We start from the raw sequence: 19,537 nt of genomic DNA, 5'->3' as shown, positions 1-19,537 counted from the left end.
CATAATTTTGTAAACCTCTATGAGATCATCCCTCAGCCTCCGACACTCCAGGGAAAACAGCCCCAGCCTGTTCAGCCTCTCCCTAAAGCTCAAATCCTCCAACTCTGGCAACATCCTTGTAAATCTTTTCTGAACCCTTTCAAGTTTCACAACATCTCTCCAATAGGAAGGAGACCAGAATTGCATGCAATATTCTAACAGTGGCCCAACCAATGTCCTGTACAGCCCTGTATTCAATACTCTGACCAATAAAGGAAAGCATACCAAACGTCTTCTTCACTATCCTATCTACCTGCGACTCCTCTTTCAAGGAGCTATGAACCTGCACTCCAAGGTCTCTTTGTTCAGCAACACTTCCTAGGACTTTACCATTAAGTGTATAAGTCCTGCTAAGATTTGTTTTCCCAAAATGCAGCACCTTGCATTTATCTGAATTAAACTCCATCTGCTACTTCTCAGCCCATTGGCCCTTCTGGTCAAGATCCTGCTGTAATCTGAGGTAACCCTCTTCACTGTCCACTACTCCTCCAAGTTTGGTGTCACCTGCAAACTTACTAACTGTATCTCTTATGCTCACATCCAAATCATTTATGTAAATGACAAGAAGTAGAGGACCCAGCACCAATCCTTGTGGCACTCCACTGGTCACAGGTCTCCAGTCTAATAAACAACCCTCCACCACCACCCTCTGTCTTCTACCTTTGAGCCAGTTCTGTATCCAAATAGCTAGTTGTCCCTGTATTTCATGAGATCTAACCTTGCTAATCAGTCTCCCATGGGGAACCTTGTTGAAAGCCTTACTGAAGTCCATATAGATCACATCTACTACTCTGCCCTCATCAATCCTCCTTTTTACTTCAAAAACCTCAATCAAGTTTGTAAGACATGATTTCCCACGCACAAAGCCATGTTGACGATCCATAATCAGTCCTTGCCTTTCCAAATACATGTACATGCTGTTCCTCAGGATTCTCTCCAACAACTTGCCCACCACCGATGTCGGGCTCACTGGTCTTTAGTTCCCTGGCTTGTCCGTACCACCCTTCTTAAACAATGGTACCATGTTAGCCAACCTCCAGTCTTCTGGCACCTCACCTGTGACTATTGATGATACAAATATCTCAGCAAGAGGCCCAGCAATCACTTCTCTAGCTTCCCACAGAGTTCAAGGGTACACCTAGAGTCATAGTGTCATAGAGATGTACAGCATGGAAACAGACCCTTCGGTCCAACCCGTCCATGCCGACCAGATATCCCAACCCAACTTACTCCCACCTGCCAGCACCCGGCCCATATCCCTCCAAACCCTTCACCTTTACCTGTTTCAAGACATCCAGCACTTTCTCCTCTGTAATATCTTCCATATCCTTTTCCACAGTAAGTACTGATGCAAAATACTCATTTAGTATCTCCCCCATTTTCTGCGGTTCCACACAACGGCCGCCTTGCTGATCTGTGAGGGGCCCTATTCTCTCCCCAGTGACCCTTTTGTCCTAATGTATTTGTAAAAACCCTTTGGATTCTCCTTAATTCTATTTGCCAAAGCTATCTCATGTCCCCTTTTTGCCCTCCTGATTTCCCACTTAAGTATACTCCTACTTCCTTTATACTCGTCTAAGGATTCACTCGATCTATCCCGTCTATACTTGATATATGCTTCCTTCTTTTTCTTAACCAAACCCTCAATTTCTTTAGTCATCCAGCATTCCCTATACCTACCAGCCTTCCCTTTCACCCTGACAGGAATATATGTTTTCTGGATTCTCATTATCTCATTTCTGAAGGCTTCCCATTTTCCAGCCGTCCCTTTACCAGCGAACACCTGTCCCCAAACAGCTTTCGAACGTTCTTGCCTAATACAGTCAAAATTGGCCTTTCTCCAATTTAGAACTTCAACTTTTAGATCCAGTCTATCCTTTTCCATCATGACTTTAAATCTAATAGATTTATGGTGACAGGCCCCAAAGTGCTCCCCCACTGACACCTCAGTCACCTGCCCTGCCTTATTTCCCAAGAGTAGGTCAAGTTTTGCACCTTCTCTAATAGGTACATCCACATCCTGAATCAGAAAATTGTCTTGTACACACTTAACAAATTCCTCTCCATCTAAACCTTTAACACTATGACAGTCCCAGTCGATGTTTGGAAAGTTAAAATCCCCTACCATAACTACCCTATTATTCTTACAGATAACTGAGGTCCCCTTACAAGTTTGTTTCTCAATTTCCCTCTGACTATTAGAGGGTCTATAATACAATCCCAATAAGGTGACCATCCCTTTCTTATTTCTCAGTTCCACCCAAATAACTTCCCTGGATGTATTTCTGGGAATATCCTCCCTCAGACAGCTGTAATGCTATCCCTTATCAAAAATGCTACTCCACCTCCTCTTTTGCCTCCCCTTTTATCCTTCCTGTAGCATTTGTATCCTGGAACATTAAGCTGCCAGTCCTGCCCATCCTTGAGCCATTTTTCTGTAATTGCTATAATATCCCAGTCCCATGTTCCTTGCATTGAAATAAATGCAGTTTAATTTATTAGTCCTACCTTGTTCCTGCCTGTCCTGACTGTTTGACTCACTTCTCTTCTCAACTGTACCAGTCTCAGATTGATCTCTTTCCTCACTATCTCCCTAGGTCCCAACCCACCTTACTAGTTTAAATTCTCCCAAGCAGCCCTACAGCAAATTTCCCTGCCAGTATTTTAGTCCCCTTCCAATTTAAGTGCAATTCATCCTTCTTGTACAGGTCATTTCTACCCCAAAAGAGATTCCAATGATCCAAAAATGTGAATCCTTCTCCCATACACCAGCTCCTCAGTCATGCATTCATCTGCTCTATCCTCCTATTCCTGCCCTCACTAGCTCATAGCACTGGGAGTAATCCAGATATCACCACTCTTGAGGACCTCCTTTTTAAATTTCTGCCTAACTCTCTGTAATCTCCCTTCAGAATCTCAACCTTTTCCCTTCCTATATCGTTGGTTCCAATGTGGACAATGATCTCTTGCTGGCACCTCTCCCCTGTGAGAACATTCTGTACCCTCTCTGAGACATCCTTGATCCTGGCACCAGGGAAGCCACACACCATTCTACTTTTTTGTTGCTGAGTCCATTGAAAAATGGCTGGATTTTGTTGAAAATAAACATTTGCAACAGAGATAAAGTGCTTTTGGGTCATCTAGTGCAGGCAACTGATGTACTTTGTAGATCCATTCTGAATCTGATGTGATCTCCTTGACTTTGGATTTTTGGAAGCTCAGTTTGAAAACCAAAACGGTAAATGTGCTGAGTGCCTCAGCCATGTGGTAGGCCTCAGGCCTCCGTGTCTAAGTTGCTGTTAGAAATTTATCGCATGTTCAACGTTTCTATCTCCATGTTCAGTTTTTAATTGTTTCATGAAGAACCAGCCATCAATTCAAAGATGTTTCCAAAAGTGGGGAGATTCTGGATCTGTTTACATTGTATTCTGTCGATCGTACAGCTCAGAAACTGGCCTCCCAACTCAACATGGTCCATACCCACATCTATATGGACATGAGGGTCTCTCAATCTAAAGTTGATTGTGTTGAACTGAGCAGCCTCCAGTGGAGTGGTGGGCTGTGAGAGTTTGGGGATTGAAGGTGCCTACTCAATGTTAGGGTATGATCACAGCCTTGATGGATGGATTGGTGGAAGCAAGTTACTTTGACCCAGTATCTGATTCAAATACCAGGTTACAGTCTCGTCATTACTTGTCAGATTGAGTTACAACTTTGAATATTGTACATGGAACCATGGTCCGAGGTCAACCCTGATAAATATTCATGGTGATAAGAGAAAGTCAGAGGCTGGGAATTCTGTTGCAAATTTCTCAACTCCTGAATTTTGAAAGCCTCTCTACCATCTACAAGAACAAAGTTAGAAAAAGTGATGGAATACTTTCCAATTTTTTGGCTAAATGCAGCCTCAAGAACACTGGCAAAGCCCCAGGGAAATCTCTCGCCATCCTGAGTTGGAACAATATCACTGTTTCTGAATCCAAGTCCCGGAAGCGCCCCCCCCCCTCATCATCATCATTCTGGTCTCTCCCTCACCAGGTGGGCTGTAATAACCAGCTCATCACCACCACCTGAAGGGTAACTGTGGCTGGGCACGAAACGTAGCCTTGTGATTGGTACACTGAAGATTGACCAATAAAAACCACCCTGGGATGGGGGAGGAGGAGTACAACACTAGAGGGACATAGGCTAAAGGTGAGAGGGGAAAGAGTAAAAATAGGGACGTGAGGGGCAACGTTTTCAGAGACAGGGTGCTGTGTACAGGGAACGAGCTGCCAAAGGAAATGGTGGAGATGGGTACAATTATAACATTTAAAAGATAGTTGGACGAGCATTTGAATAGGAAGGTTTTGAGAGGAATAGGGGCCAAATGCAGGGAAGGAGAACTTGTTCAGTTTTGAAAACCCTGTCAGCACAGATAGGTTGGGCCAAAGGGTCTGCTCCTGTGATGTATGACTCTAATAAGTATAAAACACCCTTAAGGGTGGCACAGTGGTTAGCACTGCTGCCTCATAGCACCAGGGACCTGAGTTTGATTCCAGCCTTGGGTAACTGTCTGTGTTGAGTTTGTATGTTTGTCCCATGTTTGTGTGGCTTTCCTACGTGCTCCAGTTTCCTCCCACAGATGAAAGGTGTGCAGGTTTGGTGGAGTGGCTATGCAAAATTGCTGATAGTGTCCCTAAATGTGCAGGATAGGTGGATTTGCCAATGGGAAATGTAGGTTTACAGCAAATTGGGGTGGATGAGGATTATGCTGTTCAGACTCACATAGCCTCTTCTTACACTGTATGGAGTCTGTTAGCATAACTTAAGATTGTTTGCAATAAAAGGATTTATGTGGTGGAATAAATTTGTCAAGCGCCTTAAAGCTCTACACCCTCCCTGAAGGCTACAAAATTCACTGAAACAAATCACCAGGATATCTCAGACAGCCCCTACCCTGAACCATGATCCCTGCAACCTTGAAAGATAAAGGAACAGCTGTACAGGAGAGTCAGCATCTCCAGGTTTCCCCTCCCACTCAACTTGGAGAGAAATCACTGCTCCTTCAACATCACTGGGTCAAATCAAACTGCATCAGGAGAATCCTTCAGCACATGGGAAGCTTGGACTGCAAACTTTAGCAGCAAGAATAAATCAGATGGAAACATCTAACCCTGAGCGTTGCTGTGTTATTCCCAGGTCACAGTCACCCTGCTCATTTCAGCTGTAGGTGACAATGAACGTGCATTATAATCCAATGCAGCTCAGGAGAATTTGAGTCAACACCTTAGAATATGACGGCACTGAATTTTCCCAGCTTTGGGCTGGCAGTTTGCAGGAGTGGTGTTGGGAGTAGAGTCCTCAGATAGAGATAGTAAACTGAAGACACTGCAGTGGGACAAGTTTGTTACTTCTGGGAAACATTCTTCCCCCTCCCCTTGAGTGGGAACTCCGAATAGGTATTTAAATCAAAAAGGTCCCCAGCAGGAGCTACATGTTTGACTCAGACTATAGAGGAAAAAGAAACTAGTCAATGTGCCCAACTGGTAATGGCTGTAATAAGGCAGAGGATGAAGATCACAAGCCCCTGCGCTAGTCCTGGTCTGAATCCTAACAAGCTCCCTAGGTTTGGTGGGGGGGGGGCAGGTAGAAAAAGAGAGAAAGGAAAAAATAAAAAAAGGGGAAAAAAAGAAAAAAAGGGGAAAAAAAAAAGAAAGAAAACCCAGCCAGATTTTAGAATATATTGTTCACATTAGAGAGTTCCCTTGGGAGCAAAGCAAACAAGTCGAGATCATATTCCCAGGTTAGCTGGTTCCACGATCTGGACGGATACCAAAACTCTGATGGGCCTTATCGGAGGCTTAAATGGAAGGGATGATCAGGTCTTGTCACCCAGATCATGTAGTTTATGACCCCAAATAGTGGAGTATTGCCGAAGTGGAAAATAAAAAGTGTGAGGTGGAGGTGAACAATTGGATAGGAAATCTGGGATTGGATGTAGAATACAAGATGCAGAAATGGACATGTGGCCACCACTTTTTGATTAAGACTTGGAAACTTCCTTGCACAAAAGTTTGGCTATTATTGTACCCATCAAGTCCAGAAAAGTAATTCTTTTGTCCAATAACTAATAAAGGTTGGACACCCCACAGACTGCAATACCCACCCTTTTGAGGGTGGGGGAGGCAGAAAGAAGGTGGGGGGTGTGCAGAGAGGGAAGCAGAAAAGATTAGGAAGTGTTTTAGTTCAATGATGTGATGGGCTAAGTTGCAGGCAAACTCTCCAAAGATAACCAAATTCATGTAATGTATCAGTGGTCTGAATGATGGACAATAAGCAAGATCAAATACAAGATTTTATCCATTTCCATTCAGGTAGTACAGCCATTACATTCTTGACAACATATTCCTTCTCCCTAGGGAGGAGCCAGATTGTCCAAGTGAAGTCAGTAATGCATTCAGACAAAAGCAGACAGTACCCCCATGCCCCACTAACTGCTGTCCTCCAGTGAGAGCCTGTCAAACAGGTACTCTCCCAGCCCATTCTCAGGGGCTCCCAGACGCTTCAGGTTGGTGGTGTAGTCCCCAAGTCGCTTGATGATCTCAACCTCCTCATCCAAATAGTGAGTCTCCAGGAAGTCACACAGCTGGAACACAGGAATATTAACTCATTACATGAGCACAATCCAAGACAAGTTTACAATTCCCACTGCAAAGGGATTTGGCGATATAGCTCCAGAGACAGGAAAATTCAGTTAACAGTTAGAGAATTTGGGTCAGTGAGGATAATACCATTTTAGCTGCTTAATCATGCAGCTTCTTAACTGGAGTGGAGTTGTATTGTGGGGTAGTGATCATTCTACTGCAATGGTCCTGAATGAGGATTCAGTGGCCAATATCACTTCAGCACTCCCACCAGATTACAATCCAAGTTCCTCCTTGACTTTAAAAAGTCACAGTTGTAACATTGTGGCCATCAGTATGGATCTGGAGTGATCAATGTTAGGTCTAGATAGTGTTGTATTATTGAATTTCAAACCCACAGAGACCAACCAGTGAGGTGCTGCCCTGAGGGTCTGGCAGTGAGGAGAATGAGGAGGTGGTGAAGCTTACATGAGGGTCAGTCTGGGCAGTGGCGAGTTGGTGTAGATCCAGCAAACTCTGGTTCACATTCTTCTCCAGATCCAGGGCAACCTGCATTGCCTGCAGACCATTACCCCACTCATCCCTCTCTGGCTTCTGAAACATGGAAACAAAGGACAGTTAAGGATCAGAATCCATACAGTGGGATGCAGTAGGGCATTTAACCCATTTGTCCATTGACCCTCTAGAGGGTCCCACACTAACCCACCCATCTTGCATTTAGAGTGGCTAATGCATGTAGCCAGCACATCCCAGGCCACTATGGCCATGGAGGTACTGGAGGAAGCTACTCAATAGAGAGATATTGAGGACACCACCTGAGGGAGTGGAGGTGGTAACTAGTCCAGTGATATTTCAGCAACATTTGGACAAATACTTCAAATGCCAGGGTATAGTGGGCAAAGGAACAAGTGCAGGCACATGGGATTTGTGTAGTTTGGTCACCATAGACTTATGGTGGATCAAAAGGGCCCATTTCAATGCTGTGACTTGGAAATGGAGATTAGGGAAGTCAAGCAGAAGGCTGGTCACTGCCCCTTCAGGTGGCAAAAACCCTGTCACTTACTTGAAGCCACATCACGAGATCAGCCATTCCCCATCACCCCCCCCCCCCCCAATTCCCACCTTCACATCCTGGAGGAGGACTCTGCCTCCACGCTGATTCTGGAATTTCAGCAGCTTCTCTGCATGTTCCTGCTTCTCCTGGGACTGAGCTTTGAAGAACTGGGAGAAATGGTGCAGGGCAACATCATCCTGGTCAAAGTACGACATCTGAAAGGGAAGCATTTCCATCCCATTAACTAGAATTGGCCCCACTGATGTTATCAGCAGTAGGACACTAGTTTAGCCCTTGAAATCAGGCTGACTATTCAAGCTGTTAATCCTCTGGGTTCTCAACATTTTAATATACCAGTGTTGTCCAATGAGCCAGCAGCTCCTTTAACTGTAGGAGCTTAACAACCCCAGCTTCCTCCTGGGGACGCAAATTCACTTTTTGATTAAACAGTTGGTGAATTGCTCAGATCTGGCACAGCATCAGAGGAGAGAAACACTGAATTAGTGTTTTGGCTCATTAACCACCATCAGAATTGGAAGATATTAGAGATTGAATAGGATTGGAGAAAATGAAGGAAACTACATTGCAGGGTGGAAGAGTCCAAAACTAGAGGACATAGGTCCATTATATCTATCACTATCAACCCTGAGAGACAGCTTTTCCAAAAAAAAAAAAAGTGATGAGTGTATGGAATGAGCTGCCGAAGGAAGTGGTGGAGGCAAACCCAAATGACATTTAAAGGCATTGGATGGGTACAAGAATAAGAGCACGAGGGATAGGAGCCAAGTAGGACTAGATTAATTCAGACACCTGGTAGGCAGGAAAAAGCTTGATTGGATTGTCTGTTTCCATACTGTACATTTCTACAGCTGTAGAAATTTCAGTTGGTTCAATGCAGAACATTTGAAGTTGTAACCTTTAACAAGGTGAGGGTTCAGTTGTCTGAAGAGGACTAAGTGCAGTCTACTCCAGTCACCATTAACCAGAGGGGAATACCCAGTCACCAGGACAGTTTTCTGGATAGAAATAGAAATACAAAACTGATATCAGAACACAGGGACTGTAGGCCATTCAGCCCCTCACGGCTGTCCTGCCATTCAATGAGAAAGTAACCATGAGGCTGCTGCAAGGCACATTAACCTTGAAGGAACAAACTGGAAAATGGATGTTGGACACTGCTGGCACTAGTTTAGTCAGAAGAGTGTTTTCTGCAGCTTGTACATGGGATTGGATGTACCAATCACTTGATCGGTGCAAGTGTGCTCTTATCTGGAGGGGAATGAGATAAAGGGGCCCCAGGGGTTTGCCAAGGAAAACCTGCTCAGTGACAGGCTTTGGATTATTGCAGCAGTTTATTACAGGCCTGTGTATAAAGTGCACACAAACATCCAGAAACTTGTAAACAAGCATCAGATTCACTAATTGAAACTTGATCAAAGTAATGTGTAATACAGGAAAGACCTAATGTGACCTAGAGATCAACCATTATCTGCAGATAACATCAGCAGCTTAAAGTGTAAGCTGAAAAGCACTATACTCTATTTGACTTCAAGCAACAAGCCATTTAGATCAGCATCCAGATTTGCCTCATTTGAGGCATCATGTTCATAAGTGAGTGGTGTGACAATGCTGCCCCTTTAACAATGTTATTTTGTCCATTGCCTCTATGACATCCATTGAAAGATTAGAGATGCTGCTATGTAGATGCGGGAAGTAGCTACTTTAAACATTGGCAGGGGAGAGGCCAGTTCACAAAGTTGAAGTTTTCCTCAGCAGGCAGAAGCTTCTGGTCACAGAAGCTTTTACAGTGATAAGGTTCCATGCTTCAACAGATGTTTCTTGCCTGACTGAATTTTCCTGTGAGAACCAGATAGGAATTTACCATTTGCAAAGGGGTGTTTTTGGAATGCTGCAGGTATTGGAACATGAAGCCAGTTTTCCAAGTTTAAAAAAAAGTTATTCTAAATTCAGTTCTTTGTTTCAAAGACATTTTTTCACAAGGCAGAATGGTTTGACCAACTGCATCACCCCTGAAATATCTATTATACATGTACCTTTATTATAAAAGGTAAGGTCTGGGCTACCTTTAGAGGTCCTTAACAGTGGGAAGAGGTCTATGAAGGGTCATAACTCAGGTCAGAGTGGAAGTGTGTGGTCTATTCTTCTGGGACACAGGTTATATAACAAAAACTTACTGGTTCACCAATGAAAGTTGTTCCCATCTCTAACAAGCTATGCTTTAGGGACTTCATTCTCATGAAAAGAAACCACAATACAAACCCAGACTGATGAATATTCTACACATCTGGATGAGAGCATTTACAACATCCAAACAGACATAATCCAGGATAAAACCACCCACTCTATTAGTACTACATTCTCCAGCTCCCTTCAGTGTGGCGGGTCTACCAGGTACCCTGCAGCACTCACTAAGGTTAGTTAAACACACCTAAACAGATTCCACCATGTCAGAAGGGCGTGGGCAACTCTCTAGAGAGAAACAGCCAGCCATTTTGTTTACCATGCCATCCTGGTTGGAGATTAGATTTCTTCAGTCATTGGTCAAAAGTCCCAATTCCAGCCTTCCTGTGGATGCAGTAATACTTTAGCAGATCAACTCTTGATAACGTTATGGACAACAAATGGCTCCCTGACCATTGCATTCATCATACACGAGTGGGTAATAAAAAGCCAGATAAGGCCTCAGTTGAGGCCTCGAGTATCTGCCAGTCACAGCCTGACTTTGTACTTCTGCTCAGATAGACCAAACATTGAAAAATCCATAACTCCCTTCTGCAGCATCAAAACCAACAATGGCTATTTAGGATCAGCAGAAAGTTAGAAAAAAAAAAAATCACAATAAATTTCCATGTTAGAAAGGTGACTAGGGAATGGATACTTCCATTCCAACATTCAGCTGGCCCAAATGACAAAGAATATTTTAGAAATACCCAATTTTGACAGCCATAGGGAGGGAATGACAGTTACTACCAGTGACAACCTGATCAGGGATTAATAAAATAACCCCTGAGAACAGTTCACCCTGCATATGTCAGGGAAGGCCATCTAGGCATTAGATATTTTACCTCATCATATTCCATAGTTGCTGTAACATTTTTATCTTGAATTCATATTTAGAGAAGACTACAAAACTCAATCTACAAGAGCATCAAATTTATTTAGAAACATCAGCATAATAGATTGAATTTTAAGCCCACTCACCAAAGACTGATAGAGATAGGAGGCAGTGAGCTCCAGGTTAATCTGCTTGTTGACAGCAGCTTCACAATCCTGGTGATAGTTTTGACAAACCTGGGAAGCCATTTTGTGATGAATACAAAGCAAGGTCAAAGCCCAATCACAAATTGAGGATTAACACCAACTATACCTAAACAAACACTGCCTTTGGACTTTTATTTATACTTCAGGAGCTGACCCTCAGTTTATTAAGCAGGAAATGACATAATCAGTGATGGCCAATCACTCTTGTTAATCAATCGATCAGCTGCCATATCCAATCAGCACAGGATGGGAATTGGATCCAGAAGCCAAACAGAATTGACAACTGGTTGATGATGTAATTGCTGATTGACTTTTGACCTGCTGCATAACTGCAAATTCTGGAAGTGTATCTACCTGAAAATGAAAATAAAACATACCCTAAAACTTCACTATTGCATCTGAGGTTGTTTATTATAAAGACGTACTCAACACAGAGTTTTAGAATTCTGTTTGTTTGTTCATCTGAGGGATTTGTCTTCCTACCTTTTGAATGACAGTGTTGGGAGTCCATTGAGAAATGGCGAGATTATGTTGACATTAAACATTTGCCTATTGCTTGACAGTGACAGAAATAATGTGCTTTTGGGTCATCTAGTGGAGGCAATTTTGTGGATCCATTCTGAATCTGCTGTGATCTCTTTGATCTTGGGTCTCAGGAAGCCCAGTTTACAAACCAAAATGCTAAATGTGCTGAGTGCCTCAGCCATGTAATAGGCCTCAAGCCTCCATGTCTAAACTGCTGCTCAAAACCTACGGTACATTCAGCTTTTCTGTCTCCATGTTCAGTTTTTAATTGCTTCAAGAAGAACCAGCCCTCAACTCAAGGATGTTTCCAAGTGGGAAGATTCTGATTTTGGAAAGTCAGGAGTTGAGAAATTCACAGCAGAATTCCCAGCCTCTGACTTGCTCTCATCGCCATGAATATTTATCAGGGTTGACCTCTGACCGTGGTTCCATGTATAATATTCAAACTTGTAACTCAATCCGAAATGATAAGGCTAGACTGTAACCTGGTATTTGAGGAAGTTATTGGGTCAAAGTAACTTGCTTCCACCAATCCATCCGTCAAGGCTGTGATCATACCCTAACATTGAGTGGGGACTTTCAATCCCCAAACTCTTACAGCAAAACCACTCCACTGGAGGCTGCACAGTTCAACACAATCAACTTTAGGTTGAGACACCCTCATGTCCATATAGCTGTGGGTATGGACCACATAGAGTTCGGCAGCCAGTTTCTGAGCTGTACATTCTACAGAATACAATGTAAACAGAATAATCCCGCTAATTGGAAACATGCTCAAGTTGAGGGCCAGTTCTTCTTGAAACAAGTAAAAACTGAACATGGAGATAGAAAAGCTGAATGTACCATATGTTTCAAGCAGCAATTTAGGCACGGAGGCCTGAGGCCTACTACATGGCTGAGGCACTCAGCACATTTAGTGTTTTGGTTTGTAAACTGGACTATATATATATTGTCGCATATGCAGTTTGGTTCTGTACAATTGCATATCAAAGAAACAAACAAATATTGGACTTTGACTCTAGCCAACAAACCAAAGACTTCTCTTACTTGAACCAGATTATATTTACATGCATTTGAGGCAGTGGAAAGATCCAATAACTGAATGGATCGTCATTAACCTTCAGCAGAAAGACTTCAGACAGTGGTCTTTCATCAAATACCCCTCAGCGGCAGCTGCCCCAAGCTTCAGCACGTCCCTCAACACGTAGTCCTGGACCTTGGAATGTGCCAGTCTGCAACACTCAGTCAGGGTCAACTACTTGCTCTGGAAGACCAACCAAATTTCAGGTAGACCAAAGGGGGCCTTTCACTGAGTGGATGGTCCTCCAGGCGCAGTTGATGTTTGTCTTGGTGTGCGTCCTGAGGAGCAGATCATAGAGCACAGAGTCCCACATCATGGATCTGCTCAGGATGACTCTCAACACACACCACTGCATCATCCTCCAGACTTCCTTTGCAAGGGCACATTCAGGAAGGAGATGTGGGACAGTCTCTATCCCTGGCAGCCGCTTCGCAGGCAGTGTTCGGTGGCGCAGAGAGACTGGGCGTGCATGAAGGATCTCATAGGTAATGCCCTTCTCACCACCAGCCAAGCGATGTCTTGGTGCTTGTTGGAAAGTTCTGATGATGAATCATTCTGCCAAATGGCTTTGACAGACTGCTCATGGAACAACCCATCAGGATCCACCCTCTCCTTTTCCCAAAGGGTCTCAAGGACACTACGCGCTGAGCACTTCCTGGTGGACTTGTGGTCAAAGGTGTTTTTCTTTACAAATTTCTCCACAAAGGACAGGTGATATGGAATGGTCGAACTACTTGGAGGGTTTCACGGCACTGAGGCCAGACCCATGATTTGCAACACCAGGGACAGGTAGAACCTCAGTACATAGTGACACTTGGTGTCTGCGTACCGAGGTCTATGCACAACTTGATGCAGCTGCACACAAAGATGGCCATCAGAATAAGGGCAGTATGTTCCTCCCTCCCTCATCCAGAGTTTTGGGCATGGTGTCCCTCTGGACACAGTCCATTGTAGACCTCCAGGTGAAGTTGAAAATGGCTCAGGTAACAGTGCAGTTTCAGGGAACAGGCCAGACCTGCATCACAGACAACAACAGAAAGTGCCTCACACCTGATGACCAGGATTTTACCCACAATGGAGAGGGAGTGGTGCTCCCAAAGGCTCAGTTTCTGCCTCACCTTCTAGGGATAGGTAGGCAAGGTGGATCAGCCTTGGGATATGGGGGATAGCATGGGTCTGAACAGGATGCTGTTCAGATGATTGATGCAGACTCAATGGGCTGAATGGCCTCTTTCTGGCCTGTAGGGATTCTAACAGCATGACTTAATGTTTCCTTAAAATAAAAGGATTTATGTGCTGGAATAAATAAGTGCCTTAAAGTCTCACCCCCACCCTGAAGGCTGCAGTGTGTACTAGCTAAACAAAATTCATTGAAACAATCACCAAGATGTCTCTGACAGCCCCCTCCCTAACCCATGATCCCTGAAACCTTGAAAGATAAATGAAACAGTTGTACAGGAGAGTCAGTATCTCCAGGTTTCCTCTCCCAGTCACACCCACTCCCCAACATGGAGAGCAATCACTGCTCCTTCAACATCACTAGGTCAACTCAAACTGCATCAGGAGAAACCTTCACCCCATGGGAAGCTTGGACTGCAAACTGACTTTAAAAACAAGAATAAGTCAGATGGAAGCATCTAACCCTGAACATTGTGATCTGGGAATAACAGTCATCCTGCTCATTTCAGCTGGAGGGGGCAATGTAGAGTTCCTTGAGCTGACTCCTGGAATGTCAGGTGATTTTCCCCCTGCCCTGGGCTACCAAGCCTGAAGTTTTATCCCCAAACAAGGGTGGGGGTAGTGGGGAAGGCTGCCTGGTCTTGAGACAGAGTAGTCTGCTCAGGAAAGTAAAATGAGGGATGCACACAGGACAACTCATTTCTGGGAAAGTTGCCCAGAGTGTGGATTGGCTCCTTGTTGCTCCAAAATGGGCATTTAAAGTTCCCAGCCAGAGCAGTACATTTGAGATTAGAAGGGCATGAATAGTCAGTGTGGCTAACTGCTGAAACAAGGTGAAGATCAAAGGGCCCAGTACAGACCCTGGTCAGAAACCCAACTGGCCCCCTAGAACCTTAAGTTGGGCCCAATGTCCAAGCAAGCCACAACACAATATAGTTATGGCACTCTATTGGCAGCTATGTAAGAAATGTTGGGATTGTATCATTTCCAGGTTGGCTGGTTCCACAATCTGGAACTCACCTTAGTAGAGGTGAGCTGATCAGGTCAGTTTAGACTGAGATTTATTGCTAAAGTGAAAAGGAGTCATTGGAGGCTTAGGTAAGCTATTTAAAGGATGTCTACACTTTACTGTTTGTGAAAGGAAGTTTCTGTATCACCTCAAAGTTTTCCTTAAATCACAAATATAGTTATTAAGAATAGAGGAAAAAAGTGTTAATAGTACAAAGAAAATTGATGACTTTCCACCCTAGACTGTAATCCAACCTTATGTTCTAGAGGGGGTGGTGCAGGGCTGGCTTGACCACATGGTTACTCCAGAGGAGCACCTTCTGGAGATCCCAGTCCAATTGGATGATTGGAGTGGGGTAGGGAAGAGGAAAAGAAAACCAATGAAAGTTTCATACCTAGTTATTTGATCAGCCAAATTACTCATTCCAAGCTCAAGAGATCTACCAAAACAAAGTATCTGGTTTGAATGATGGACAATCAGCAAGATTTTATTCATTTCCATTCAGGTAATACAGCCATTACATTCTTGACAACATATTCCTTCTCCCTGTGGAGGAGCCAGATTGTCCAAGTGAAGTCAGTAATGCATTCAGACAAAAGCAGACAGTACCCCATGCCCCACTAACTGCTGTCCTCCAGTGAGAGCCTGTCAAACAGGTACTCTCCCAGCCCATTCTCAGGGGCTCCCAGACACTTCAGGTTGGTGATGTAGTCCCCAAGTCGCTTGATGATCTCAACCTCCTCATCCAAATAGTGAGTCTCCAGGAAGTCACACAGCTGGAACACAGGAATATTACAACTCATTACATGAGCACAAAGATAATTATAGAATTTTAAGTACAAAATTGAATGTGCCCAAAATGTCAACTCTTGCTCCTTGGTTGCTGCCTGACTTGCTGCACTTTCCCACTGATCCTCCAGCATCAATATTAATAACTCTAGATATTAGTTTGCTAGACTTCTCAGGAATATGTGCTGGTGAGGACAATAGCCTTTCAGCTGGCTCATCTTGCTGTTTCTTAACTGGAGCCAGTTGTATTGTGATGGACAGTGATCATTCCACTGCAGTGATCCTGAATGGGGATTCAGTGGCCAATAATCACTTCAGCACTCCCAAATTAAAAACCCAAGTTTCTCCTTCACCTTAAGGAGCAGTTGTAATTGTTACAATCAGCATGATCTGGAGTGATCAATGTTAGATCTGGACCAAGTGTTGCATTATTGAATTTCAAACCCAGAGACCAACCAGTGAGGTGTTGCCCTGAGGGTCTGACAGTGAGGAGAATGAGGAGGTGGTGAAGCTTACATGAGGGTCAGTCTGGGCAGTGGCGAGTTGGTGTAGATCCAGCAAACTCTGGTTCACATTCTTCTCCAGATCCAGGGCAACCTGCATTGCCTGCAGACCGTTACCCCACTCATCCCTCTCTGGCTTCTGAAGGCAAGGACAGACAGATCAGTTATTGGAGAGAGTTACATTCACCTTGGCCATGTGGCTGGTCTGAAGCAGGAAGTTCAGGAACAGGCCATTGTTGAGATCAGGGTTAAGTTTTATTTAAAAAATTGTTTGAATCCGGTGTCCATTTGAGACCTTAGATCAGGATATTCACATCCTTATCTTGTCACAACAGCCATTGTGTCCCACCTCTTGACCACAAGGTACAAGGTTCAGTCCCACTTGCACAATGGTTTCACACTTGCCAAGTACATGGATTCATTTGAGGGACAGCAAAAATGTTTACAATAATAAAATATACTTTTGATACAAGGTCAGAGATCCCAGAAACATTCAGATTGGGTGAAGGTGGGTGCAAGAGTTGGGGCATTGAATATAGGAATCAGTCCTGTTTTACAAAGTTGTAAAAATCAGTTAGGACAAAGGAACACTGGCTCTGGCCACCACACTACCAGAAGGATGGCATTGTCCTGGAGGGGGTACAGATGAGATTCAACAGGATGTTGCACAAGATGGAAAATCCATTGAGGGGAAGACTGGATGTTTTATTGGAACAGAGGCAGATAGGGTATCTGATTGGACAATAGTGAGAATCTCTTCCCCATGGCAGACAGCAAGACTAGAAAGCACAGGTTTAAGGCATATGTTGGGGAAAGTTTCCTCAACCCGCAGTAGAAATATGGAATGCATCACCTGATGAATGGAGGCAGCTAGTGCAGTGACATTCCAGCAACATTGGACAAATACTACAAGTTGCAGGGTGTAGTGGTCTAAGGACTAATTGCAGGTAGATGGGATTAGTGTGGTTTGGAGTTTATTGGTCAGCACAGACTAAAGGGCCTGTGTCTATGCTGTGACTTGGAGATGGAGGAAATCATTGGAGAAGTCAAGCAGAAGACCTTGTCACTTCCCCATCAGGATGTGAAAACCCAGTCACTGACTTGAAGCCACATCACAAGATCAGCCACTCCCCTCCCCAACATTCCCACCTTCACATCCTGGAGGAGGACTCCACCTCCACGCTGATTCTGGAATTTCAGCAGCTTCTCTGCATGTTCCTGCTTCTCCTGGGACTGAGCTTTGAAGAACTGGGAGAAATGGTGCAGGGCAACATCATCCCGGTCAAAGTACGACATCTGAAAGAAGAATTCCCATCCCATTAACACACTGGGCCCAATTCTAGTTTAAGTAAAAAAAAGTCCTCTTTAGGTATCGGAGATGCTCAATATGAAGTCAGGTTTATTGACTATGGAAGATCAGTAAAGTGAAAAAGCAACAGTGTTCAAGTCCAGTAAACAACTAAACTTTTGTACTGAATTAGGGAAAGCAGTTTATTTGTTCACAAGTAGAAGTTGAACACTGATCAGTTTGTAAGTGTAAGGATGAGAAATAAAGTGGAAACTGAAAATCGCTTCTATCCAAACGATTAGACTTTAGGCCTTTGACCATTTGGTCAAACTTGGAGAAAGGTGATGACTGCACATGCTGGAGATTGGAGTCAAGAGAGAGAGTGATGCTGTGAAAACACAGCTGGTCAGGCAGTATCTGAAGAGCAAGAGAGTCAACATTTTAGGCAAATGTGATGAAGCCCTTCCTGAAGTGCTTTTGCCTAAGACATCAATTCTCCTGCTCCTTGGATACTGCTTGACCTGTTGTACTTTTCTAGCACCACTTGATCTGGTCAAGCTTGACAATTCCTACTCCACAACAGAAGAATAGTAGCAGAGCACCTTCAAGGCAGCCATGATGGTACTGTACTAATGCAGAGAACAAGCCAGAAATATAAATCTGGTACCAGAAAACTCAAACAGTCATTGCTTAGACTAGTCAGTAATTCCATTCCTATTAATTAGCTAGCTCAAACCACCCAGTCTAAGCAAATAAATCACTCCACCAATATAGGGGTAGAGGAGGAAAGAGGGTAGTGGTGTAGTAATAGCAGAGTTGAGATACCCAGGTTCATTTCCATTTACTAGATACAGGTGAAACATCTGAACTGATCAATTAGAAAAGAGAAAGAACAGTACACAGTTACACGGAGATTAATATTACAGACCAAACTCAGGAACAGTTAGCAAGTGTAATAAGTCCAGCTGATTAGACCCTTTAGGACACTTGTAACACTTTCACTGTTACTAGTCTAGGGATAGAGACCCAGGTCCAAGTCCCACCTGCTCAGACATGAACAAAAAACATTACAGTGCAGTATAGGCCTTCAGTGTTACACCAATCTGAAGCCCATCTAACCTACACTATTCCATTTCATAGAAGTGCCTATCCAATGACTATTTAAATGCCCTTAAATTTGGCAAGTCAACAACTGCTGCAAGCAATACATTCCACAGCCCTACTATTCTGAACTACTTCAGACATCTATTACCCCCCCCCATTTAAAGTTATATCCCCTAATACTAGCCATCACCATCCAAGGTTGAAAGGCTCACTGTCCAACCTATCTAACCCTCTGATCATTTTTGTATGTCTCAATTAAGCCACCTCACAACCCTCTCCAAGAGAAACAAGACCTTCTCCCATACCAGGAAGAATGTAAAGTCTTCCCTGACCCCTTTATAAAGCTTCCACATCCTTCCTATAACAGTGACCAGAACTGTACACAGTACTCCAAGTGCAGCCACACAGTTTTGTACAACTGCAACAGGTTATGGCAACAACATCTGAAAAGTGAATTAGAAAGGTAGGTTAATTAAAAGAACACACCTGACATCTATCCAAGTATAAGACTGACATCAATAGTTAATTCAGCCATGAAGTCCAAGCAAGAAACTATTCAAGTCAAATCAAAAACAGAAGCTTTAATTTTAAAAAAGGCTTTATTTGAAAAAACAGACAAAACTCACCAAAGACTGATAGAGATAGGAGGCAGTGAGCTCCAGGTTAATCTGCTTGTTGACAGCAGCTTCACAATCCTGGTGATAGTTTTGACAAATCTGGGAGGCCATTTTGTCAAAAGAAGCCTTAGCCTGATTCCTACTTTTTTTCCACAAAAACCACACACACAATGCTCAATAACAGCTACCCATTACCTTTTAGTGTTAAATTTATACTCTAGGAACATAATCCTCATCTTTTAAAGCAGGAAATGACATAATCAGAGGTAACCAATCGTTTTGCTCAATCAGTTGAAGAGCTGCCATTTCCAGTTGGATTCCAATCAGTGCATTTGGGCCCAGAATGATAAAGGAGGGGCTCCTTTGATTAGCACCTCAACCATTATGGAATCCTTGGTTGATCTTTGACCTTCACAATCACGGGCCCACGTCTCTACTTGG

General features: G+C 43.7%; 2 protein-coding genes across 2 annotated transcripts; both read right to left on the bottom strand.

Annotated features, from left to right (window-relative positions):
- Positions 1-6,511: 6,511 nt before the first annotated feature.
- LOC140489039 (ferritin, middle subunit-like) lies at positions 6,512-11,043 on the bottom strand. The gene is made up of 4 exons (XM_072588277.1): positions 10,942-11,043; positions 7,788-7,934; positions 7,134-7,259; positions 6,512-6,667 (listed from the first exon to the last, which is right to left on the bottom strand). The coding sequence occupies exons 1-4, from the start codon at positions 11,041-11,043 to the stop codon at positions 6,512-6,514; spliced, it is 531 nt and encodes a 176-aa protein (XP_072444378.1).
- A 4,314-nt stretch (positions 11,044-15,357) lies between these two features.
- LOC140489294 (ferritin, middle subunit-like) lies at positions 15,358-19,207 on the bottom strand. The gene is made up of 4 exons (XM_072588683.1): positions 19,106-19,207; positions 17,237-17,383; positions 16,101-16,226; positions 15,358-15,571 (listed from the first exon to the last, which is right to left on the bottom strand). The coding sequence occupies exons 1-4, from the start codon at positions 19,205-19,207 to the stop codon at positions 15,416-15,418; spliced, it is 531 nt and encodes a 176-aa protein (XP_072444784.1). The 3' UTR covers positions 15,358-15,415.
- Between the last annotated feature and the right edge of the window lie 330 nt (positions 19,208-19,537).

This window comes from Chiloscyllium punctatum, chromosome 18 (genome assembly GCF_047496795.1).
Source record: "Chiloscyllium punctatum isolate Juve2018m chromosome 18, sChiPun1.3, whole genome shotgun sequence".
Classification (NCBI taxonomy): Eukaryota; Metazoa; Chordata; class Chondrichthyes; order Orectolobiformes; family Hemiscylliidae; genus Chiloscyllium; species Chiloscyllium punctatum.
The sequence above is the reverse complement of the archived record's forward strand: the minus strand, read 5'-3'. Positions and strand labels throughout refer to the sequence as shown.